Source organism: Leuciscus leuciscus (genome assembly GCF_965113295.1).
Source record: "Leuciscus leuciscus genome assembly, chromosome: 14".
Classification (NCBI taxonomy): Eukaryota; Metazoa; Chordata; class Actinopteri; order Cypriniformes; family Leuciscidae; genus Leuciscus; species Leuciscus leuciscus.
Genome location: NC_138738.1, coordinates 5,334,121 through 5,361,289, shown reverse-complemented (window position 1 = coordinate 5,361,289; position 27,169 = coordinate 5,334,121). Strand labels below are relative to the sequence as shown.

At 36.0% G+C, this 27,169-nt stretch overlaps 3 protein-coding genes across 3 annotated transcripts in view; 2 read left to right on the top strand and 1 right to left on the bottom strand.

The window, feature by feature from the left end:
• ripor3 (RIPOR family member 3) overlaps nt 1-12,346 on the top strand; it is a 39,812-nt gene extending 27,466 nt beyond the window's left edge. Inside the window, exons 12-23 of the mRNA XM_082136369.1 lie at nt 2,590-2,719; nt 3,198-3,410; nt 3,983-4,363; nt 4,850-4,986; nt 5,862-6,063; nt 6,178-6,307; nt 6,594-6,749; nt 7,705-7,863; nt 8,075-8,277; nt 8,688-8,771; nt 9,345-9,435; nt 12,015-12,346. Coding sequence (XP_081992495.1) covers nt 2,590-2,719; nt 3,198-3,410; nt 3,983-4,363; nt 4,850-4,986; nt 5,862-6,063; nt 6,178-6,307; nt 6,594-6,749; nt 7,705-7,863; nt 8,075-8,277; nt 8,688-8,771; nt 9,345-9,435; nt 12,015-12,112 — 1,984 coding nt within the window. The 3' untranslated portion in view covers nt 12,113-12,346. The remainder of the gene's footprint in view (nt 1-2,589; nt 2,720-3,197; nt 3,411-3,982; nt 4,364-4,849; nt 4,987-5,861; nt 6,064-6,177; nt 6,308-6,593; nt 6,750-7,704; nt 7,864-8,074; nt 8,278-8,687; nt 8,772-9,344; nt 9,436-12,014) is intronic.
• Nucleotides 12,347-13,898: 1,552 nt separating this feature from the next.
• On the bottom strand, nt 13,899-15,985 carry blcap (bladder cancer associated protein). Its single transcript, XM_082136601.1, has 2 exons — nt 15,864-15,985; nt 13,899-14,747 (listed from the first exon to the last, which is right to left on the bottom strand). Exon 2 carries the CDS (start codon nt 14,624-14,626, stop codon nt 14,363-14,365), a length of 264 nt encoding a protein of 87 aa, XP_081992727.1. The 5' UTR covers nt 14,627-14,747; nt 15,864-15,985; the 3' UTR covers nt 13,899-14,362.
• Nucleotides 15,986-16,916: 931 nt separating this feature from the next.
• Nucleotides 16,917-25,087, top strand: tmem74b (transmembrane protein 74B). The gene is made up of 2 exons (XM_082190294.1): nt 16,917-17,144; nt 20,268-25,087. The coding sequence occupies exon 2, from the start codon at nt 20,317-20,319 to the stop codon at nt 21,004-21,006; it is 690 nt and encodes a 229-aa protein (XP_082046420.1). The 5' UTR covers nt 16,917-17,144; nt 20,268-20,316; the 3' UTR covers nt 21,007-25,087.
• Nucleotides 25,088-27,169: the final 2,082 nt, after the last annotated feature.

The window sequence follows — 27,169 nt, the reverse complement described above, 5'->3', positions numbered from 1 at the left end:
TGACAAATTAAGTGCTGCAGTCTATCTAAATGCTTAATTAATTTCAATGAATTATTTAGCGTTAATTTCAGCGTTTTTGAACGAACCTCTTGAATGAATGATTCAATGACAAATACATTTTTTATAATAACAGTCACTTTTCGCCACCTACTGGTGTAACGATGTAATTGATATAATCGTTATTTTAAGCACCAAGTTACTTTCAAAAGGTATTTTACTCTATTTGGATTGCTTCTGATGACATCATTGTTTAGATCCGAACTATAAACTTTTATCCCAGTACGTCTGTGATAATATGATTATTTGTAACACAGAAATAATGATACCGTGTGGCTGAAAAGACTGTTTCATATACATGACCACTGCTCTCTCTGGTCAGTGGCAGCGCCAACGCAGATCTGAATGTTCTCTGTGATTTTGTCAAAGGTTTAATAGACACAGATCTTTGTCAAGTAGGAATGAGATCGCGCCGGTGTTTGAATCGAGAAAGTGATCTTTTAATGATTAATCATGCAGCTCTATAGCAAGGGTGCATTAAATTGATCAAAATTAACAGTAAACTTTTAAACACTGTTCATTTGAACTTTCTATTCATCAAAGAATCCAGAAAAAATGTATCAGGGTTTCCACAAAAATAAGAAATGTTTCTTGAGCAGCAAATCAGCATATTAGAATGATTTCTGAAGGATCATGTGACACTGAAGACTGGAGTAATGATGCTGAAAATTCAGCTTTCATATATCAACGGATACCAGCCACTGTTACAGCGAGGTTACCATTCGTAGGGATAGCTCAGATGCCTTGACAGCACACTTGATGGATAATTTAATGTTCTAACATCTGGATTTCACAAACATGTCAAATACAGTAAGAGTGCTATTCACAGAATATTTTAGGCCACTTTTTCATGTAATTGAGTCAACAAGACACTGATCTCGCACACAAACACACCCCCTGTAAAGTACGGCTTTGCTATCAGCTAACACACACCAGCTGTGGAAGAACAGCTGACTGCAGAGAGATGGATAAATAGTCCATCACTACCCCATCCCTCTCACACACACCGATCGAATTACATTGGTTTTTACACAGTCCAGGTGGAAACGATTTTTCATAGCCTCTTTTTTACAGCGTCACTAAATTAAACACATCTCACAGCCTGTTCAGCATCTCCATGCTTTACTGTGTGTGTGTGTGTGTGTGTGTGTGTGTGTGTGTGTGTGTGTGTGTGTGTGTGTGTGTGTGTGTGTGTGTGTGTGTGTGTGTGTGTGTGTGTGTGTGTGTGTGTGTGTGTGTGTGTGTGTGTGTGTTAGTTCACTGCTGTCACCTAATTTTCTCTGGTTCTGCTTAGTCTCTGTTTACAGTGTCACTCTCCATCAACCAGTGATGACAAACACACACTGCCACTCCACACATCATGTGTAATAATGTTTTGAGTAAAATAGTGAATGTCAAAAAAAAAAAAAAAACCTTGTTTGGAACAAAAGAAAACTATGTTTAGACATGACATCATCAGTCTCCATCTAGTATCAAAATTTAGTTGGAAAGTCAGATTACAATGGTTAGATTTTGAGTGCTAAACATTCTGATAAAGTAATTTAATGGGAAATTATTTAATCTTAAAAAGTCAAGATAAATAACACACCTAGAGAGAATATTTTATATTTAACGATATAATTAACAATATATAACTAACTAAAGCACTAATTATATATACTACCATCAGAAGTTTGGGGTCAGAAAGATTTTTTTTATGTTTTTGAAAGAAGTCTCTTCTGCTCACCAAGGCTATATGTTTATTTGCAAAATACAATAAAAACTGTAAACTTGTGAAATATTATTACAGTTTAAAAGAACTATGTAACTATAGATAATATAATTTATTCCAATAATGGCAAAGCTTCATATTTAGTGTCACATGATCCTTCCAAAATTATTTGAACATTTCTTATCTGTGTTGAAAACAGTTTTGCTGCTTCATATTTCTGTGGAAACCGTGATACAGTTTTTCAGGATTCTTTGATGAATGGAAAGTTCAGAAGAACAGCATTTAATTGAAACAGAAATCTTTTGTAACATTATAAATGTCTTTACTTACACTTTTGATCAATTTAATGCATGAATAAAAGTATCATATAAAATAAATCTTTTGTACATTTTTGTATATTTTTAACAACAGATTTAAAAGTGTAACTTAAAGCATTTTGAACATCAGTTGGTAGTTTATTGTTGGGTGCAAGTAAGTATAGGAGTTTCAGGGAGACTGAATTATGCTTAAGGACAGGAGTGGGATTATGGGTAAGGTTATGTTTAAGGTTTGAGGTGGGGTTATGTGTAAGGCTATGGTTAAGGTGGGAGGTTGAGGTCACACCTACAATTGTGACTATACGGGTAACAACTAGCTAGATCTGTAGTTAGCTCTAAACACAATGGACATTCCCGTTTAAATCCAAACACCCAATATTTAATCCTTCTGCATTCTGTTTACCGTTCGTGCCTTTTCAGAAAATAATTATTTTGGACATTTAAGCGCAAAAAAAGTCCATTTTTCTTGACAGTTTCTTGTTCCCTCACTTTTTCTTCCTTTAGTCCATTTGATAGCTCTGAGGTGAGGCCTCTCACAGCGTCCGCCAGCCGCCAGTCCATCCACAGCAGAAAGGGATCCGTATATAGCTGGACACCTCCCAACACACCCAGTTTCACTGAGAAATACTTTCTAGTGAGTTTGTGACCTACAACCACACATACACACACTCCCAGCATGACCGCTCACAAACACTTAAAGGTGAAGTGTGTAATTTTCGAAGCTAAAATATTTTCTCCTATCTTGGTTTAATATGCAGAGACAACGATAACTGAAGCCAGGTGTGCACTGTGAGACTTTTATCTGTGCTTTTTGATTGTTATGTGACAGATAGAACAATGTGACCCAAGTGAGATCTTGGGTGAAAGCCAATGCAGACTGTGCAACAAAAAAATAATCCTCATTTTGACATCCTCAAGTTGAAATGGTGCAACACAAACCCAAACAAGATTTCTGCTGATGTTGGAAAGGTTTAGTCTGGAGTTTGTCGTCATTGGACAAAAAAGACGCTAATTATGCAGAAATTACCCACTTCGCCCTCAATAAACTGTTGTCTTTGCCCTGAAGAGCTTAAATGTCATCACGTGATTTGATCTGTGTTTTTATGCTGTAGTCTATGATGCGTCAGATACAGGATGCAGATGGCTCTTTTTCCATTGGCTCACGTGAATCTAGGGGTGTGTCTCTACTCAGCTACCTTGCTGACTCCACCCAGGCACTTAGTCCTCCTGCCTATGAGAAGACAAGAAACCCGCCACTTACACACCTCCCTGTTCTTGACACTAAGTTACAGGATGATGATCTATCAAAGACGCCCACAGAAGATGTATGAATTGATAGTTTTTTTGTTTTTGTTTATATATACTGTGTGTATATTTTATTAAACAAAAACTTTTAATGTTAGATGCGACTGATTTGATAATACTAATATATGTGAATGATTGAATATATATATATGTGTGTGTATACGTATGTCATTGTATATAAATCACTTTTTGCTTTTGGTGGATTTAAAAAAAAAATATTTTAGATATTAAAATATTGAAAAATATGTCATAATAAATAATGTAATATTACTGTATTTTTAATTATAAGCAATAACCAATTTTATAATAAAATAAGTCATTATATATTTTTCATTATTGCTGCTTGGCCCCTAATGAGTTTAGTATATTGTTTTACGTTTTTATTATTATAAGCAATAACCAATTTTATAATAAAAGAAAAATCATTATTGTAATTTTTTTATTATATATTTGTTTTAAAATTACATGAAATTGTTTTAATGTTTGATATATAAAGAAAACATCTGTTAAGATATTTAACAATAAAAAAAAGCTAAACAGTTGCAAAAAAAAAAAAAATCAGAAATGACTTCTTTCCATGGATAACCTCTAGGCAGAGGAGAGTGTGGAATGGCCCTCGGAGACTGACACAGCTTCCCCCAGTCCTGCGGGCAGTAAGCGAGACTCCATATTCCTCTTCCACCGCTACAGCACGCCTGACATCCTCAAGCAGAATGGAGAGGTGAGCCCGAGCACAGGTGAAGGAGACGCTCAAGAGACGACGGCCGCTGAAGAGGAGACCACGTTCAAGCAGGGACTTGAAGACAGACTTGCACTGAAGGACAGGAAAGCAGGCAAAGCACAGAAGAGAGCCGTGGCTAAGAGAGTTGGTTCACTGCTAGAGGAACTGAATAAAGAGCTGGAGGAAACAAGCAATGTAGAGACGTTAAAGAAACTAGATCTGCAGATACGCCAACTCAGTCAGGTCTTGAAGGTGAGATCGGTGGATTGGTGGACTAGTAGAGTAATAATTATTTATTTTTTTATTATTACAAAAATAAATATATATATATATATATATATATATATATATATATATATATATAGATGGATGTGGAAATGTGTAAAAAAAAACATATCTGGGACATATTTCACCCCAAAATCAAAAGAAGGATTTTTTTTTTGAATTACACCTTTTATTTTATTTTTAAAGTTGTAAAGCAAAAAGGCATATTTTAGGACCATATTTATATATTTTGTTAAATATATATTTTAAATGATTTTTATTACCTTTATTTATATATATATATATATATATAAATTACTTTTTATTTTCATTTAATTTGTGGGGTGAAATTGACCTGAACATGTGATTGACCCTACATTGTGATGGAGTTGGACTGTTTTTCTCTATGCGTTGTGGATAAATATCTGTTTGCTGTTGTCTCATTGACATGCTTTTCATCTTTCCTGATGTTAGAAGGACCTCGACCCTCCACAGATGCCCTCACTAGCAGTAGAGGAAGAGGAAGTGCTGGGCAGTTTCGACTTCCTCTCTGCTGATTGTAATGAAGATGAAATCTCATGTACGGGCAGCATCAGACTCGGGTACACTGGGTAAGTCAACACCTTTTTAACTGGGCTGTCCAAGTGAATCCCATAAAGAAATGGCAAAACAATTGCCACAAATTCAAGAGACAAAAAATAAAGAACTTGAAGGGCTAAAATGTAAATTTATAACTAAATGTAGTACAAGAAATACTAACATGATGTATAAATACTTTCAAATAAAGTAGCTTTTTTTCTCATTACAGAGGTGGGAATGGAAACAAAAAAATAGTAAAAAAAATAAAATTAAAAATTATTGGGGGGGATACTGTTTGGACGTATTTTTGAGAGTTTAAATGGCAAATCTATTGGTGCAAAAGAAAGATTTTGATCTTCAGCATTGATCCGACCATATGGGCCAATGCATACAAGTCTGTATAAATACATGCAAAAAAGGAAAGTTGCTGAACTAACATGTTAAATTAAGACTTAAAGTGCCATCTTGTGGATGAAGTGGAGAAATGCATGAAATGTGCATTCTCACATTTATTTCTCAGGCAAAGGTCAGATGCCTATGCATATTATTTTATGTAATTAACAATCACATATTTAAATAAGATATTATGTTTAATTTACCTTTGCATGGATATCATGATATTCCACAACTTTTTTTGCATATACAATTGTAAATCTATTAGCTTATAGCAAATATTAATTCAGGTTTAAGGTTTCAGAAAAAAAATAAAAATTATATCTTTATAATAATTTAATTATTAAAATAATAATTTAATTATTAAAAATCAAATAATTTAGGCAAGACAGGTTTATTTATATTGCACATTTTATACACAATGGTAATTCAAAGTGCTTTAAAATTGCTTAAATATATAAATTGGTCTGTATGTATTTAAGGCTAAACTTTATTTGATTTGATTTGATTTCAGGATTGGTTCATTTAATGAGAACAGCCTGAAAAGCGTGGGTCTGTTATCTCAGGATAAGAACTCTCCATCCTCTGAGGCTATAGGTGAAGCGCAGGTCAGACAGCGAGGAGACGGTACAGTAAAGCCGTCACTCAGTACAGGAGTCTACAGTCTGGATCAAGCTCTTGAAAGCCACCTCAGTGTGTGTGTAGTGCTGCTGAGGGTGAGGAATCGGTCTCATTACACCAGTGTTGATTAATCACACACTAATCATTATGTAGCCTATTGTTACTTTGTGTAAAGTGTGTGCGTAAGCTCAAGTTCTGTCTCCTCCCAGGCACTGAAGCATTCTGACTCCGATCTTGTGCGTGAAGACATCATGGAGGAACTGTCACGCCAAGTTGACGTGCTGGAAAAAATCTGTGCTCTGGCGCAGAGGATGATAGATGAAATCTCAGTGACAGAGCGTAAGTCTTGCAAAATACCAGGCCTTGAATGAGTAGCAATACCACTGAGATATCTCTCCTTAGATCTTAATAATTGAGATTTATAGATTTCCCACAAACACTAATACTAATCTTTAGTTTATGATTGATTGTGGCACATTTTGGTTCCCATACCATCTGAGGGTAACACTAGAATATGTAATGTGAGCTATGACTGTTACTTTATACTGTTGGCGGTCACAGGCTCTTCCCCGTGTCAGTGTGAAGCGCTGTATATGCATTAGTCATGTGTGTGGATGTGTCTCAGTGTTGGCCAGAGCTCCTAAGGGGATTGAAGTATTTTGGAAGGACTGCAGCGAGAGTGATTCGCCTTTCTGCTGCCCTGCGGATGGTTTTCTCAGGACACTGCGCAAACATTACATCCACAAAGTCAAAGCCAAACAGCCAGGCCAGACTGATGCAGGTGCAGATGTTCTCTTCTAATGTTCCTTAAAAATGTAATCCACAAACTACTGAAATAAAAAAAATACCCGAGGCAGATTGGAATGAAATAAAATAATAATGTTACAGTATATTCTATTCTTTCTTGAGAATCTCATTCACAAAAATATTGTATTAATTTCTGCAGGATATTTCTATTCTATTCTATTTTTTGAAAAAGTATTTTTGTTTTTATATTTGTATTCTAATATATTTTTTGAAATAGTATTTTAATTTTTTTTTATAATTTAAAAAGCTTTGTATAAATAATTCTACAAGATAAAAAAAACGAAATAATACTTATTTGTCCTTGAAATAATCTTTGTATAATAAAATAAATGTATATTCTTGCCCCTTCGAATTTAATAATTAATTTTCAAACAACTGAAATCCCTCAATTTGTGAATAAATATCTAATAATCTATATATAATATCTAATAATCTATATAGAATAATTGCATATCATTTTATAGTATAATTTACTATAATAGTATAATTTTATTATATTTTCAATTATATTATATATTGTTATTTTACTATATTTTAATTATAGTATAATATACTATTTTAATTGTTCTATTCATTGTATCTTAGAATTAAGATCTCTTCGAAATAATATTTAATTGTCTTTTGAAATAATCTAATAAACTTTGTATAATAAAGTAAATGTATGGTTTATTCATTGTCATTGTCAACTAAAATATCTAATATTTTATTATATATAAAATAATTTACTATATTATTATTATTATTATATTTAGTGTTTCATCAGAATTAAATTCTTAAACTAGCATCCAATAATTTGTAAAATAATAAATATATTTTGTGTTGTCTGTTCTATTTTATTGTTCCTTTAGAATGTCATCCTCACACTACTGTATAGTGACTGAAATAGTCTTCTAAAGTATAGATGTTTGTGGTTTTCTATTGTCCTGCAGTGTTCAGTCAGTTGCTGTATCAGGTGCAGTGCAGCTGTATGATGGCATCTGTGACTCTGTGCACTACAGACCGAGTGACTGTGTTTCAGCTCTTAGTCTACCTCAACAGATGGAGAATAAGTGACTTTGGGGAGCACATCTCTCTCCTCTCTAAAGAAGGTAACAGCACAGAGTGTTTGCAGACACATCTCACTTTAGGATGCAAACGTCACAGAAACTAGGCTTAAATACAGATGCTTCTGTCCTCGATGGTTCCCTGCGAGATTATTGCTTTCAGCATCAATCAATCAATCACCCTCAAGGATTCTTCCCATTAGATCTCATTAAGAGACTTCCCCCTGTCTTTCTCCCTCGGATCGGCTTGCTGCAGTGTATCTGATAGCCTGTCTGGAGAGTCCCAAGAGGAGGCGAGCTCTGCAAAAGCTGAAAGGGAAGCGCATCTCTGAGCTGCAGCCGACAGGACGAGTCCTCCAGCTCCTGGCCAAGCTACAGACAGACGCCAATCACAAGGTGTCTTCAGCGGCCTCGTCCTGCCTCAGCAGAGCCTCGCGCTCCAAATCCTTCAGGACAAAGGTAGAAGAAGCCTGAAGGCCTGTTCACATCATGGATGATAATGAGATAGTATTAAAAATAACTCTAAATATAAAACAATTGCTGAGTCCTCACCACAACTATTACATTTTTTTTTTACAGCTTATGAACAATAAAAATACTGACAGCCAATAATGTGGCAGACCGCACCAGCTTTATAATACACAGAATGTTGTTGTGTGTTGGAGTGGACGCTAATATAGGTCAATCTTCATAGTTATCGTTCTTGGTGTGAATGGGCCTTAACTTGCTATCAGACACATACTATTTAAACCTTGTTTTTCACGAAGCTATCTTTCTTATTGTTATCTAATGTAATCACATTCAAGCATTTTCAAGCGTGGATTAATAGAGCTGAGCTTTTATGTGATCTAGTTGTGTGGCTTTTATAGGCAGTGGTTCACTACACAGACCTGTTGAGAAACAGCAACACACATGTGCGGCACGAGGCCTGTCTGGCTCTGAAAAGTCTGAAGGTAAATAACTGCTCTTTTATTGGGTTTGCTTTGTATTGACCTTTTACTGCTGTTCATATTTATGATGCAATCAAAAGTGACACTTGAGACATTTATAATGTCATTTTGAAAATTCTATCGAATCGATCAAAGAACCCTGAAAACACTATCATTTTCCCCCAAAAAAGTATGAAGCAGCACAACTGTGTTCAACATTGATAATAATAAGAAATGTTTCTTGAGCAGCAAATCAGCATATTGGGATGATTTCTAAAGGAACTGGAGTAATGATGCTGAAAATTCAGCTTTGCATCACAGGAATAAATTACATTTTAAAATGTATTCAAATACAAAACAGTTATTTTAAATTGTAATAATATTTCACAATATTACAGTTTTTGCTGTATTTTTGATCAAATAAATGCAGGCTTGATGAGTATAAGAGACTTCTTTCAAAAACATGTAAAAATCCTACAGACTCTAATTTTTGAATGTTAGAGAATATGCATTTGTGTGATGAGTTTTGTTATTTGTGTTTCTGTGTGTATTATTTGAGATGATCAGTTTAGATGAAGAGGTTTTGTGTTTTCTCAGGCCTCAGAGAGTGCAGAGCATGTAGCTGAGCTGTGGCGCTCCACAGATGAAGACCTGAGGAACGCCGCACGAGAGACCGTACTGTCCTTTGGTACGTGACCCTTAAGCTGTAATTACTGCATCTATGTCATGTGCTGTATTTCTCACTCTATCAGCACATACATACGCTTGCTTTGCTGCCTAGTCAGTCAGTCAGTCAGTTGCTATGTTTCCATCCAAAGTTGTGAATTTAAAAATTGGAATATCGCATAAAACATTTGCGAATTAAGCAGCATTTCCATCCCATGTGTTCAAGAGAACAAAACATCACTTCATGGGAAATTGGCAGAAAATATTATCTGTAATAAAAATGGAAGTTGCTGCAATTGGAGAAGCCACTGTTGCTCCTTTTTCACAAATTATAAATGACTTGCACCTTGGAGCACGCAGACGAAAGCAATAAACGCCGTCATGTTCAGATGCCTGATGTTTGTGTATGCAATCATGCAAGACAGTTCTGGGAAGTTATTATACCAAATCATATTGATGACATTAATCTATAAAGCAGTTCTGCAAAAAAAACGATGTCATCGTCCAGCTCAGTTCAGTTCTCATTCAGCTGCGTCAGTGCAGTCAGATCAATAACTGTTATAATATTGTTGAATATTAAGTGTCCCCAACTGAGCAAGCCAGAGGCGACAGAGGCAAGGAACCCAAACTCCATCAGGTGACAGAATGGAGAAAAAAACTTGGGAGAATCCAGGCTCAGTCTAGTTCTCCTCTGGCCAACGAACAAACACGGTGTGATTATGATTCAGGCTCCATCACAAGTCAGAATTCATCATAGCATTCAGATATTCATCTAGTTCCTTTTGCTTAAAGATCGGATTCATCACGCCAGAATGGAGTCGAAACTGGCCATAGGGTCTGTGCGGAGGACCTGTCTGGTTCTTGTGGTCTCTGCTGAGGACCTGTGCCGATGGCTGTCGTGTCGACGAGGCCTTCACTGGAGAGTGTCTAGTAGACAGAATCTCTGCTGACATTCAGGGATGTGTTGTGGTCGTGTCTAGGTGCAGGTCCACCATCTTGATCTGGATATGGACCAGATCCGGCTGACTACGGTAACCTCGGGTTAAGGATGAGACTGACAGACTAATATTAGCGTAGATGCCATTCTTCTTACGATGTAACAAGTACATCGGGTGTTCTAGGAAGTGTTCCCGGTTCCGGCTGACCTAATTCCAGCAGCCTAACAATCCTTTAACGCATGTGAATTATAGAAATGTGATAATGTGTATGCGAGGGTAAAGAGATGTGTTTTCAGTCTAGATCTAAACTGACAGAGTGTGTCTACCGAACAATGCTAGAAAGACTGTTCCAGAGTTTGGATGCTAAATAGGAAAAGGATCTACCAGCTGCATTATCAACTGGCCAGAATTTTGAGATCGCAATAGACGTGAAGGACTATAATGCGCTAAGAGCTCGCTCAAGTACTGAGGTGCTAAACCATTTAATGCTTTGAAAGTAATTAGCAAGATTTTAAAATGTATGCAATGTTTAATAGGGAGCCAATGCAGTGTTGACAGAACCGGGCTTATATGATCATACTTCCTGTTTCTGGTAAGAACTCGAGCTAATGTGTTTTGGACCAGCTGGAGCAGGGCAACCAGCCAGAGCATTACAATAATCTAGCCTTGAGGTCATGAACGCATGAACTAACTCTGCGTTTCTCATTGAGAGCATGTGTCGTAATTTAGATATATTTTTAAGATGGAAAAATGTGGTTTTACAGATGTTGGAAATAAGATTGGTATCAAAGAGCACACGCAGGTTCCTAACTGACGACGAAGACTTGACAGAACATCCATCAAGTGTTAGACAGTATTCTAGGTTATTACATGCAGAGGTTTTTGGTCCAATAATTAGAATCTCTGTTTTTTTCAGAATTTAGTACTAGTCATCCATTTTTTTTGGTTAGTTTTGTCAGGGTGCAAAGAAATATAGAGCTGAGTATCATCAGCATAACAGTGAAAACACCATGTTATCCAATCACATCCTCTGTTGAGGGAGTCATGTGAGTTTTTTGTTTCGCATCAAGGGAGATTTATTCAGTAAATGTGTTTCCATTGTAGTTTCATGTCAATGTCTTCTTAACACATAAAAAAATGATCAGCCTCAATTGAGCTCATATGTTTTTATGGGGATTAAAAAAATAAAAAAATAGCGTTTCCATCCAGTTTTTTTTTTTATGCGATAACCCAAACTTTGCATAAACATAGGTGGATGGAAACATAGCTAATGACTCAAGATTAACTAACTCAATCAAGTTTTTCCAAACCTGTATGAGTATGTTTTTTTCTTCTGCTGAACACAAAAGAAGATATTTTTGAAGAATGTTGGTAACCAGAGAGTTGATGGTAGCCACTGACTTCCATAGTATTTTTTTCCTACTTTTGAAGTCAGTGGCTATCGTCAGCTGTCTGGTTAGGTTACCTACATTTTCGAAATATCTTCTTTTGTGTTCATAAGTTTCTTATCATTCACAGGGAATCATATATGTTCACACAAGTGCTTATCTTCTTTTAAATTACATATAATTTATCCCCATTCAACATATAACACTTATTGTAAAGTGCAAAGGTCACCGTTGTTTTGTGTTGTTTCCCAGACTGAGCCCTTGTTCTTTCTTAGGTAAGAAAGGTCACATGGCATTCCAGCGCATGGATCAGATCTATGAGCTTCAGGACGAGGCTTACAAGAACCTGGAAACAGAAATCACAATCTTATAGGACGATCACAAACTCGATCTGTTACCTGATTGGATGGTGCTGAGAGACTGCGAGGATCCATCTGTGTGTACACATATTGCCAAGTATTTAATATGCAGTTTTATTATTTTCTTTTTATGTAATTTTAATTTTTAATTATAAGTGAAATATTTATAAATAAACTGTCTTCTATATTTCATATGTATCAAAATGAGTAAACATGAAAAATATTGATAATAAATGTACATAAGAGAACTTCTGACTTGTTCAGTTACTGTGTAAAACCACTATAACAACTTCCCCATAATAAACAACCCAAAACCAAATGATTAATATGCTCACATCTCCAAACATCAACAGTTTGGATTAGTTTACATAAAATTGTCTGTAACACTTTTCCATTTTTAACATTAGTTAACATACTTCTAAAGCATTTATTGATCTTAATTCATATTCATTTAAACATTTACTACTGTCAATTTAATAGACCTGAGCTAACATTAATTATAATGAATAGTTGTATTTTTTATCAAGTAACGTTATAGTTAATGTAATATATCTTACCAAATTGTCTTCTACATTCCCAAGCAATCCATTCCATGTCTATGTTTTTCATCATACCAGGATGAGTGTCACAATATTTTACAAAAAAGCACAATCTCACAAATGGAGCTCATTCTTCACATCAAAAAAAAAAAGTATTTTGGATAAAGGAAATGCAAAAAATTTCAGACTTTGTTACTTTCATGCTAATTAAGCACATTTCCCCATCAAATTCTCATATCTGTAAAATAATTATGAAATTATATTTTATAATTATTTTACAGTAATGCGAATTGAAAGTGAAAGTGGTTTGGCTTTTAGCAGTGTTCATCGCCATAGTAACTTAACCTGGTCCGGGTCAGGTGATGTTCCAGGTAAGAGGTTGCAAACCGAACTTGGACCAATCAGCTGTGAGCAAAGTGACACATGTCTGATGCGATAAAGTCACTCCACCTGTTTCTACTCCAGATTAAAGATCACTTCACAGCAAATGATTTTTAAAGACAAAATCGTCCGGCTTTTAGTAATGCTTGTTTAAAATAATAATTTTGTATGATTTAGATATTAATTATTGTACCCTTAATCGATCACACATATACAATTTTAGTTTATTAATTATCATTACGCAGTTTAATTGAATAAATATATAAAGGTAATATAAATACGTTTTAGAATCAATAGATAAAGTTATAAAACGACTACAAATGAGCTTAAATGTTACATTTTCTCAACCTTTATCAAATGTATAAACCAACTTCACAACTTTTACGTGCACTGATATAGCAAGAGTTTTTATTTTAGTGGTCCTCTTTCATAGACAGCTATTTTCATCTTGCTGTGTAAATTTGTATAAATTCTTCATATTTTTCAATCTCGTAATATTCTGTAGTGACTCGCACTGCTTCTCTCCTGAGAAATGAATCTCAGTTTCACTTTCTCAGCATGTGATTGGCTGTTCGTTACTGATGTCACACCTAAACTCAGGATCAAAGCCTGAGTCGACAGAGAAAGTTGATGATCAGCATCATGGTAGCCTGGTTGGATTGGTTTGGTTGTGTCAACTCAAAACTAATCCTGTAATCGAGTAAAACTGCACTATGGGTTGTTTTTGCTCAACCAAGAAATTCCCCCAGAGAAATGCATGTTTATTTTGAATGGAAAAAAATGTATTTCATGATTGATCCACACAGCCGTTCTGAAGTCGTTTATAGCATCACACTATCAAAAAGAAGACCATTTTTTATCTACACACACACACAGCAGCTGGACTTTGATCATTAGAAACTTTATTGAATTAAAAGTGGTGACAGCATTTGAGCTGACTCAGCAGTGTATAAGCACGCCTTCAGCTCAACGTACACAACAAAATTCATCCGCCGTTTATCCGCTTAACACTTGGACTCATACTGATTATTGACACCCAAAATCGCAATATACCAACGTATACACACGCACACACATTATCATCTACCCCTTTGGAAAAATTCAGCATTCAGAAATGAAAAAGTGCACCGAACACAATGAGAATGGAACCCATGCAAGCTTCAGACGCCCTTCGCCGCGGGGAGGAGACTCAAGTCAGGGAGCGAGGGCGCTTTGTTACGGGTTACAGCGGAGAGCGGTTTTCAACATGGGTAGAGCGAACTGAAACTTCCCAGCATTCCCCTGTGGCTCTTCTACTATCAGTCCGGGTTGAGACGGCCCGGGGTCTGGGGGTGAAAACCGAGTCTAGGTGCCCACAATGTTGGGGTCGTGTGCGGAGTCCGGCAGTGGAGAGTCGTGGCAGTGGTACAGAAAGCAGTTTCCCCAGCAGCTGTAGCAGATGAGGAACAGCGCCGCCAGGAAGACTAAGGCACAAATGGTACACGGCTTCCTCTCCAACAGGAAGCTGAGCAGGTAGAAGCCCATGAACATGGAGTGGTTGAACCACAGGGCTGGATTCAACGGTTTGGGGATCAGGAGGACCGGGAGTAACCACTGGAGGCAGTACATGGTCTCTGCGTGTGGGGGGCCGCCTAGTTTGAGCTCAGATATCCGACGTGACGCTACACAATCACAAATCCCCTGTGTATCTGCAAGGGATTAGACACAGTATCCAAATACCAGGCGAGGCCTTTGGAGAAGGAGAGAGAAAGAGAAAACAATTTGATACTCGACTCACACCACCTTATAAGGAACCGAGGTCAAAGCGATCCGTGTGTATTTTAAGAAATTGTGCAGCTGAAGGCTATTTTTAGTTCCTGGCCTTGAGTCTAACTTCTATCTACATAAACATGACAGCACCTTAAGTCGTATGTGACTAGCGCCATTTAAACGCTTGATTTCATCAAATGTTTCAGAAGAGGAAGATTTAATAGACAATCTCATACTGGAACAGTTAGGCTAGCTTAGCATACATTTAAAAGATTTAGGGGTGTGCAACATATTTAAAAAAAAAAAGAGCAAATCAACCATATATTTTTTTTCTTCTTCCTATTTTCCCCCCATTTAGACTGATATTACACTGTTTACATGAAGGACTGACAATCTACAAAAGTGATAGAAATTTGGCAACTAGTGTGACAATTAATTATGGACATATCCAATTGTTCAGTTTATGTTTTGATTTTTCTTTTTATTGAAATGTTTAGGAGTATGACAAAGGCAAAACACGTAATAAAAACCCTAGTTTTTTTAAGAAAATGATAAACGTTTCCCAATTTAGACTGGCATTCCTTACACAGTTTACACGAATGATCGACTAAACAAAACAAAAAAAGATACAAATTTAATAATTAGTGAGGTATTGTAATGAATTATGTATACTTACAATATTTCACTTTGTGTTTTGATAATTGTTTTTCTTTGCACACCCCAAACATTTTAAATGCGAGTTAAATTTCCCCATTTTGACTTCCCACACCGTTTACACGAATGATAGACAATAAACAACAAAAAGATATAAATCTGGCAAGTAATGTGACATTATAGTTAATTATGAACATATCCAAAAAGTCAGTTTGTGTTTTTAAATTATGTAAAAATAATAATTAAAAAAAATAGAAAAAACCCACATATGAACAATAAAAACATTGTGATGTTAGCTTGATTGCTAACCGGATATCTAGCATGTGGCTAGGTGTAACACGAAAATAAACTTTCCGACCACAAATGTAAACATATATAATTGTGGCAGTGTCAAATAAGCAAGCTTTAAAACTCAAAAAGACTGAAATGATAATGTTCAGACCTGCCATTCTTTAAATTCAATCCCGATCGTGCATATACGCCGTCGCCATTGAGCTCTTTAGGTGATTGCGTAGATTTGTGGAACTCTAAGGACCCGACCGACGGCCTGTGTCCCACAGATGCCTGATGAAAATTCATCCACTGTTTTTCTCTAAGATGGAAATGAACAAAGATTAATTTTTATATCGTTATTTTAGCACTTCTCTCTCAGTTTGTTTTATTGCATATGCATGCCCTTTTACCAAAGTAGTGTGTCCAAAAATACCATGGTTTTTGTATCAGTCTAGTTTACCCATCGATCACGCCCGTTTTCTAAATTGGATATCGGGTGTTTATTATTGATGTAAGGTTGAAAGAAAAAATGTGTATCTTTGTATAATAAAGCAAACTATTGTAATGTGTTTTGCTCACCTATATGTCTACATACTGATGCCATTGGTCCAACACCTGGTTTTTAGTGCTTATGATGCATCCATTTGTACATCCCATACCATTCAGACTGGGAACTAATTAGAAACGCAATGTGTGTGTGTGTGTGTGTGTGTGTGTGTGTGTGTGTGTGTGTGTGTGTGTGTGTGTACAGGTTTATTTTGCATTGTTGGGACCAAATGTCCCCACAAGGATAGTAAAACCTGAAATCACCTACATTGCAGCCAGCGGTCCCCATGAGGGAAATTGATTAATAAACATACTAAATGATGATTTATTTATTTATTTTGAAAAAAAAATTAAAATACAGAACGTTTTCTGTGATGGATGGGTAGGGTTAGTGTAAGTGGATAGAATATGTTTGAACAGAAGCCTATAAAAACCATTATGCCAGAGTCCCCACAAAGATAGCAAAACTGTGTCTGTGTGTTTGTGTAAATATAAAACATATTACTGACTATAAATAAAATATAATTGAATATAATATGCAATTCAGAGCAAAAAGTCTGCCAGAAGCCCTGACAGCATGTAAAAGCAATTCTAATAGTGGCATTTTTAATAATTAAACATAACCTATACCACATCCTTGATGTGGGCATCTTAACAGACACCATTGAAGCTGATCTAGTGCATACTAAAGGTGCACTTCAGAACCACGCAAAATGTGCCTCGACAGCTGTGTAGTGTGTCGTTCATAATGACGAATAGTCTGACGTTTTTTTCATTTGTGTTTAATGCTGCCTGAAAATGACCGTGTTTGTGTCGCGCATGGCTAAATCTCCCCTCGAGATCTTCCTGTCAGCATCCCACCGTTACTATGATATCTGTGGAGCGATCGCGCTCGCGCCTGGAGGTGAGTGCGCCTTCTTTCTTACCAATCACATCAAATATATTAGCACGCGCTACATTTGTCTTTTATTAAACCCTGGTTGTTAAATATTCAAATAGAAACATAAAACTCTTGAGGTGTTACAAGGTCATATCTGAAGCTATAAACGCACAGAACGCGTTAATGTGAGCTTTTACACGGGTAAATAATAGTCGACGCGCCTGACGCTATTATCGCTCGCTCTCAAGGAATGAGATTTTACGCGTATTCAGGGTGAAGTCAGGTAAAATGGGCCAGTCTTTGGTAAATCATCTGGAGCAGAATTAGATGGCATGTCTCTGCACATTGTCCAGATCTCTATTTGTGTTGTGTGTTATTAGGGTCTATTTTATTCGTTACAAATGTGTCGCAAAAACAAGCCCAAGTCCTCCTGGTCATCACTGCTTCTTTCAGGTAAAACAGGCCAGAGAATCTTTATGCAAAACCATCACTGTGAACAAAGAAACAAACAGCCTGTTGTAAATTAACAGTTAATTCTAATTTAGTTTATGCCATGGCATTACAAAAATGTAAGAAATTAGTTTATGGGTTGAGAGATTACGTTGAATATCGGGGTTATTTCTTTAAATTGTATTTTTTTTTTTTTTTTTTTTTTACATATATAATAGTTAAAATGTACATGTTTCCTACATTACCGTCTTTCTTTATGTTGTTTTTCTTGTGTATGTGCACATTTATAGACAGCGATTATAGACAGACTGTGGCTTTAAGGGGGAACGGTCTATTTTAAATCATTTTCGAATTTTCAAAAAGGAATTTTAAACATCTGACAGATGATTAATGGTAAATGTAAAGGTAATTTTCGAGGTGCAATCTATGCAAATTGTTAGACTATTAGCGTCCACTATCACAGTAATCTTAAAGTAGCCTAAATTAAAGATTTTAGTTGTGGTGATTGTATGATAAAGTGATGCTTAATGACCTTTGCCTGTTAGACGTATCGCAGTGGTTGCTATGGTTACCTGCTACTCGCGCTCTCTTGTAAGCTGTCTTTTATAATCCTATTTATACTTGTATGAAAAAAATAATAACTTCACACCCCACCCTTCATATTTTGCTTTGGGGAGGTGGGTGTGGAAATCACACCGTTATGAATATACGTAAGAACGTGTTGCTAAAGTTCATGTTAAGTTATGAAAACATTATTTCTGAATGTTCTCTGTTCAGAATGTCCATTTAAAAAAAAATTTTTTTTAAGTTCGTTAAAACGTTAAGGACACATTCCATTTTATCATTTTACATTGTGTGGGATAATTGGAATGTTCTTATTGGAATGTTCTTTGAACATTCTGAAACAAATAGTAACATTTAAAAATGTTAGATGGACATCTAAACTTCCGCGAACAATGTATAAATAATGTTTTGAGAATATTATTAAATACCACATAATTTGAATGAACATTCCATTAACATTATTGGAAGAATGTTCGCTAATAACATTTAACGTTAGTCTGTGTACAGTTCTGTGTACATTCCCTACATCTCTTTTTTCTCTGCTTATGCACAGATATAATTTATGATACATTTCTTTTGGATTTTCAGTCGTTTTTTATATGAATAACCTAATCTTAAATGATTCCCATCCATTTACCCAGAAAAAAAAACAACATAATATTTTGGCAATTGTTAAAAATAGATTGCAGTGATTGAATGTTGTTTCAGTTCAGTGTTATTATTTAGCCTAATACATTAATGAAACCACTAGATCAATATCAGAGTTATGCTGCTAATGTGACATTTTAATCCTTTGACTGTAAACACACATCAACTGTGTGAGATCATTAAAGGGATAGTTCACCCAAAAAAATGAAAATTCTGTCATCATTTACTCGCCCTCAAGTTGTTCTAAACCTGTATGAATTTCTTTCTTCTACTGAACACAAAAGAAGATATTTTGAAGAATGTTGGTAGCCAGACAGTTGAGGCTCTTCGATTGACCTCTGCCGAATCTAACCTGTAACATTTTGGTAACAAGCTCAAGTTTTTTTTATTACTCTGCCACACATCCCAACTTTGACATGTTTCCAAAGAGAAAGACAAGTTGAATTTCAATCCTTAAGCCATGAAAACAGCGCTTCTACACTTATACTTCTCTTGCACAGCCAGGCAATCGGTTTTGAATACCAGTATTATCAGTTTGATTACTTTTGTCAGACATGGTCTGAAGGTAATCTGAATTTTGGGAACAGTTTGTATGATGATTACTGAAACCACATTCAGCAGATTTACAGTAGTGCAGTTATTTTGTTTACAGTGATAAACAAAGTTTTGAGATATGTCACAGGCTGCCATGTTTATGTCAAAAAGTGTAATAGATTTAAAAACACACATAGGAACCTGATGTCCTTTAGAATGGACTCTCAGGCCCTGTTTACATCTGGTATTAAGATGAGTTTTGTTCGATCGGATCACGAGTGGATGACTCTAAATACAGGTGCAAACTGGGGCTAAAACATTTTGACCTTGTCCACTTTCAGAGATAGTCGAAAACACATTCAACCGGATTGCTTTCGTAGTTTAAACACTCATATGTTCGAATGCATTCGAACAGCCACTACTCTCCGCCTACTGACCTAAAACATTATGGAAGAACACTAGCAAGTCGGGATTCAAATTTTGTTGGCTGAAGATCCGAGTTTGGTTTAAAGTCGAAAAACATACCAAGCACAATGTTCTCTCACCATTCCTGATTTCTAACACAAACCCACAGCGTTCGGCTGGTCTTGTGGCTGTCAGAGCAGAAAGTAAAGCTGCCGCTCTACGCTTGTTTCTCCGGCTTCTCCGGTCACGTTCATGTGTAAATTTCTCAAGCTTATTTTGTCCATTAGATCTGGAAAAAAGGCCCCTACATTTACCTGCCCATAAACTCTCCACTTGAAGAAATCAGGACAGAAGTGGTTTAAAATGTGGACAAAAGAGACAGATTAAAACACCAGGTGTAAACCGGAATGTCTCCCTCGTCTACTTGTGATCCTATCGAAAACCAGGTGTAAACAGGGCCTAGTTTGTGTTTTTAAACATTTCAAAGATGTCTATTTTATGCTTTCTTTGTTTAAAGTGTAATCTAGGCTATGTTTTCTTTTGAAGGTGAAACAAGAGGCATTTGATTGAACATGAGTGCAAGCGCTCAGTGTCGATGGAGACCCTGAACGCTGTGGAGCTCCGTGAACTGGGGGATGGGAGCAGGCGAGAACCTCCTCAGGCCTCCTCAGGACCACGGCCGGCCACCGGCATCGAAAACGCATCGTTTGAGGATGAGGACCCGGGAACGAGGATCCGCGTTACCTCCAGAACATCTGGAATTGACTATCAGTCAAATCCGCTGCCTATTCAGAGAGAAGTGCCGTCACCACGCACTGAAGACGAACCTGAGCTTGAATACAACGACCAATCGGTGGACTACGGGTTCATTTTCGCGCTTGTTTTCCTCGTGAGCGGAATCATATTAGTGGTAATCGCATATACAATCCCAAGAGAAGCTAAAGTCAACCCGGACCAAGTGACAGCGCGCCAGATGGAGAAACTAGAGATGTATTACGCACAACTCGGTTCTCACCTCGACAAATGCATTATTGCGGGACTTGGTTTGCTCACTCTGGGAGGAATGCTCTTATCCGTTTTATTAATGGTGTCTATATGCAAAGGGGAACTGTATCGGCGGAGGACTTTCGCTAGAAGACCCATGAAATCTTATGGATCCATTAATATGAGGATGAGGCAGCTAGCTGAAGGTGATGGAAGGGAGACGCTCGTGGAATGTGAACCGAACGTCACCGCCGACGCCGCGAACGGTAATCGGGTTCCTTCGGAAACACTAAACACGTAGCACAACTGAATCAGATTGATAAAACACATTTGCATTCCCAAAAGGAAATAGTGCTTGCAAGGCAGCATAAATAACATGTTTAGGTAAGGTTACGGTTTTGGCTTCAATTATCAGTTGCTGTAGCCATGACACTCAGAATCCGTCTATTTTGTCTGCTGTGTTGCCAGATCTCAAAAAGCAACTTGTTATAAAAAAAATAAATAAAAAAAATAGCTCAAATAAAGCAAATTTCCTCACTAAACATTAAGAAAATAATAATAATATTATGAAAATTGAATAATTGCTTAATTTAATTGATCAACATAAAAACAATTATTACAACCAGCATAACATTTTTATTATATTCTTTTATATTTACACTCACTTATGAAAGGGAAAAGATGCATTTACCCAATAAATAAGCCCTGTGACTGCCCACATTAATAAGCGACTAAAACAAGAACCAAGTGGACATGACAACGGCGATCAATGCACAAGGCTATATAATATGAATAATTAGAAAACAAATACCATTCATGATTTAATATGCAAAAAAATTACCATAAATTACCATATATTGCAAAGGCAGATTTTCACACTTTAATCTTAAATTCCTTAAAAAAAATGTAAAATTAAAAAAACTGATATTTTCTACAAAACAAAGTTTGAAATGAAAGAAACCTTTCATGGACATTCTCATTTTACTACAAAATGATTCATTAATGTAATGTTAAAATCGATGCTCTTAAAACTAAAATATACATTCTTATTTTTTCCATTTAATTCTGGGGCAAAAATGTGACATGTTTTCATATACGCTAACTTGTTCATGCTGCCCTGCGAGCACTGGCATCATTTTAACCATTTTAATCATTTTTGTAGGCAAACACGCAAAACACATAATGTGATGGTGCAAAAGCGATGCTAAAGACTCAAAAGACAAGTGAATGAAAGCACAATGGTGAAGCTTCATAATAACGTAACATGCTGCAGAAACAAACCGCCATCTGCTACTTTACAAAACTTGAAATAAATGTCTGTATAACCTATAACATCACTAAAGACACTATGAGTGCAATATATACAAGCTATTATTATCCAAGGATGCAATATGCCTTAAGACATTACAAATGTTCACCGTGAACACAAACATTGGCTTGTTTGTATTTGTCTACTGTTCGTGTTTTGTATATGTGTCACACACTTGCTCGTTGTCATCAACCCACGTTCTTGGAGTAGAGGACTATGTACCGCAACCAAGGGAAGAGACATATGAATGCTTAATGTTTTAATCAAGATATCTATTTTACAATATCTATCATTATGGTACTTTAGTAGATTTGTGCTAACAATTAACAAAAATGTGAAGTTTTACTGTAATGGTGCAATATGCATAGATTCCAGTAGACAAATATATATATATGTATATGACAACGTTGTTGTCTTCTCAATGACACAACAGATTTAGGTTACTGTATGCTTTAAAGTGCCCCTATTATGCTTTTTCAGATTGTACCTTTCATGCAGTGTTTGTGAATGTAAAAGTTCTGCAAAGAGTTATTGTCTCCTAAAAAAAAAGAATCAATTCTGAATTGCCTGAAACAAGTCATCAGTAATTCCAGTCTCACTTTCATGCACAAACGACGCCAGTTCATATCACTGTGAAAGAGCTGAAATTCTTATATGGTAATGGTCGCTATAAGCGGTACACCAATCACAACAGACTGGGCCATCTGACCAATCAGAGCAGAGTAGGTCTCAGAAAGGCGGGGTTTATAGAGACCAAATCCTTTATCAAACCTTTTCAGTCACTGTGAAAAAAAGGTCATGCTGCAATGCATATTATGAGAAAATTTAGTTTAGTTTTACCTTGGATGCATTTTTAGGAGACCTCCAAAATTAAAGTAGCATAATAAGGGCACTTTAAGAATATGCTCATCACCCTGTTTAAAACAAAGTTATTGTAATAGCACATAAGCAGGTTACATTCGACATGTGTGTGTGTACTTGACCCCTGATGAAGCTGCCTGCACCTCGGTTTGGTTTTACTGCTGAAGTAACTATTTTCTAAAAGTACACTATTCAGAGATTGTAATCAAAACTAAGCAGAAACCTAATAAGAGCAGATGTCTTACACGTCTTAGATGTAGTAAAGATCACCCTGGCCTGCAATTATATATTTCCTGGTGTGAGGCATCCAATATACATACTCACCATATCGCTCTGTGCAGAACAGCTTTATAATGGTATTAATGGAAGTGGTAACTGGTATATAAAGTTAAGATAGGGGAAAGCAAAATTCACATTGTGTAGAAATATTTTCAAAAGTGCACTTGATTAACAGAATGCAAGTGAGTCACAGTAGAATAATGGAGATTAGCTTAAAAAACTTAAAAAAAACACAAAGTAACATTTCAACTAGAGTTTGTCAATGTAACGCTAAATCAAATGGTTAATGAGAGCACATTGTATCAGAGAGAGTATGTTACATACTATCATTTATCTCACATTCCAGCGTATTAAATATTCCTTACACAATATATTTACTAAAGTCTAAAGATTGTTTGAAATTGACTATATAATGTTGTTTGGTGGTGTAAAGTGTGATGCGTTCACATGCTGCTTGATGCATCACTAACTTAAGTGCTGTTTAAATGCTGATTAAAGTGAAATGGACTTCTTGTAATCTTTCTTTGACGCCATCATGTTTCTCATTGCATCCCTAAATTATAGTAAATATATCTGTCATGTATTACCTGTAAGATGTTGGTTATGGTGTGATGTAAAGTTATAAGGAGAAAGGAAAGTGGTAAATTGTTTTGATGTCTTCGGTTGTGTAAAGTATTGTCTTGTAAGCACAGAGGATCTAGTATTGAGCACACTAAGCATTTATCTTGCACCAGACGTGTGCTGTTGATCACACTGCTCATGCACAAGCCCCTATATGAATGTGAATGTCATTAAAATGCATTATGAAATGTTGTAACACTTTTTCAACACGACAGCCTGAACTGAGCAAGTCACATTGACTCTGTTGAGAGTGGAATATTAGTATACTTACACTATTGTTTAAATGTTTGGCATCAGTACGATTTTTTTAATTAAGAAATTAATACTTGTATTCAGCATAGATGCATTCAATTGATCAAAAGAGACATTTTCAAACACTTTCTATTCATCAAAGAATCCTGAAAAAAAAAAATGTATCATGGTTTCTACAAAAAATGTAATAAGAATATGTTTCTTGAGCAGCAAATCATCATATTAGAATGATTTCTGAAGGATCATGTGACACTGAAGACTGGAGTAATGATGCTGAAAATTCAGCTTTGATCACAGGAATAAATTACCGTTTAACATAATATTCACATAGAAGATAGTTATTTTAAATTGTAATAATATATCACAAATTTACAGTATTTTGATCAAATAAATGCATCTTTGATGAGCATAAGAGACATTTTAAAATCATAACGACCCCAAATTTTTGAATGGTAGTGTACTTAAAAAAACAGCCTCACCATATTGCATGTTATATTCAGCGAGTAGCATTAATATTTCCTGAATAAATGTGATTATTTCAATACAATTGTGTACTGCACATTTGATCAAATGTAGTAGGTTATCCGTGTATTTAATGCATACAAAAAATGTGCATATATTGCAGAAATAGTAAGAGTAGTATGATAGTATGCTGTCCAAATGAGCACAATTATGGGGCTTGTTTGGGCTGATTAGAAGCAGCTGCTCATCTTTGTTAAAATGATCATCGTTGTACAATCTGTGAAGGTCAATCATGGAGTCAGGCCAGAAAGAGTTCCTAGAAATCCTTGAGAATTACAAACGCAGCTTTCAAACACCGCAGAGGCTTAATGATGTGCATAATACTTGTGTGAACCAAACAGACTGTTATATATTCAGATTAAATGCAGTTCCACGGTACTTTGGGCCAATCACTCTGTTTTTTTTTTTTTTATGTGGAGAGCAGAGGTGTTTGAATTGCATGTCAGCTGTGCATTTTAAGTCTGTAACCACTTCATGTGTGTTCAAGGCAAATGTTTCACCTTTTTATACTGTTTCCATGCGTGAAATAAATATTTTTTGTTGCTATGCCTGTCTGACTGAATTGATACATGGAAATGGACAAATGCATCACTTAAAATGTCTGAATATCATTGCACAACAAAACAAAAGACCTATTTATTTGATTAAAAAGTTAGCACAAGCACACTTCTCAAGCAAGACATTTTTAAAGAGGTTTGTTAATGATAACCTTCGGATGATCAATGAAGTTAAAGGGTTATTTCACCCAAAAATGTAAATGAAAAGCTTCCAAACCATGTCGTTCCAAACCCATAAGACTTTTGTTCATCTTCAGAACACAAATGAAGATCTTTTTAAAGCAACACCATGTAAGTTTTGCTCTCGGGGTCCCCCTACAGTTGGGAAACAGTATTGTCTTCTACTACTGTTGTAAAATCTGTCATGGTAACACCAGGGGATACACGTGCATTTGTTGACAAGCCGATAACCCCGAGTTCTCACGTCTTGGGCAGACTGCCTGCGTTGCGTGTGAAATGTCTTCATCCCAGGTACAGTGGCATATATTTCAGCATGTCATATGAATATAATTTCATGGGTTTTATTTTTTTCATCGAAAACTAGCATGTTAGCGTTTACTAGCTACCAGATTGATAATTCGCTCCTCTACTAGCATTACTTGATTCATGAAGATAAATGGAGGACCAGATAGCTTCCGTAACATAGCCAGGCAGACAACAGATTCGAAAAACTAGAGATAGTATGCAAGCAATATACTTACTAGTCCAACAGCATGACGGCCAAGTCAGCATCGGTCGGGCACCCCCCCTCCTCCTTCTTTAGTTCACGCCAGCGAGTGAACGCCGGACCAGTATTGATCCTCGTACGGCCTTTGATTTTGTCATTCTCCCTTTTTCTCTTCTTAGTCTCGTCCGACAAAACCTTTGCCTTCTTCGGTTTCGATGCTGCTTCGGCCATGAAATAGGGGAGAGCGGGGCACAACCGAACGCTTTTTGACTTTCTCAGTTTGTGTAAATCTACTTATGGTTCAGAGTATTTATTTTATCCCACATTAATTTCCCACATGTCTAGTACAATTATGTGGTTTTGTTTTATTAATACAGTGTATACTTTTTTCTTGACATACCCCGAAAGAATGGAAGTGAAATGTGACAACATGCCCCATAGGTGGGGTACATTGTAACATGTGTGGGGGCACATTGTAACATGACATATGACAGCTTAAAATGTTATCTGATGATCTAATAAAAAATATATACAAAACAAACTAAAATATTTTCTAAATAAAATACAATTAAAAAACTTTTTCATATAAAATAATGGCAATTTTTAATAATTAAATATAAACACATTTTTGAGTTTTGACTACGAACACATGAAAACACAGCTATACAACATAGTTCAAAACAAATAAATAATTAGTCATTTCTGAACATTGACTCTCAGTCTTTATTCACCTTTTTCTCACGTTTTCCCAATCAAATGAATAAAAGTATAGAATATAATAGCATATATAGGGGCACATTGTAACGCAGTGTTACAACATGCCCCCGCCTGCACAACTGGGATTTAAACCCTGCTAGTTAGCGAAGCATTAAATAACTATCTCAACTGTGAAATAACATCTTGGAGATTAAAATAATATCAGATTTGTCTTATTTTAAATAAACACAAAAAATAGAGATGAAAAATTAACTTAAGTAAGAAATTTACTTTTGCTATGGTTTAATAAATGTCTATGGATATCTTCCAAAAAATAATAATTTTGGCGGAATTTTTTTTTTCTATATAGTGTTGATATGGCAACTAGTAAATACACAAAGTTTCGTCATCCAAGCATGTGCGGAAGTATTTAAAACAAGCGTGTTACAACTAGCCCCGCATTAGGTTGTGCCCCGCGCTCCCACGCTATACCAGCCAGCAAACAAACGCTAGTTGGGCTCTCACGTCCGAATTTGAGGAAATGGGTGGTGTGGGAAGTGAGGTATGCCGTAAAGCAGTCGAATTTTGTAGTTATTTTTGTGCTCGGGTTACTACCCAAACCCTGAAGTTCTGTAGTGCCAGTTAAAGCGATACAGACCCCGTCAGGCTATGGCAGACGTGTCATTCAACCTATTGTAAG

Excerpts from the sequence above, each read along its gene's own strand:
- blcap (XM_082136601.1), bottom strand. The coding sequence starts at position 14,626 with ATGTACTGCCTCCAGTGGTTACTCCCGGTCCTCCTGATCCCCAAACCG.
- tmem74b (XM_082190294.1), top strand. The coding sequence starts at position 20,317 with ATGGAGACCCTGAACGCTGTGGAGCTCCGTGAACTGGGGGATGGGAGC.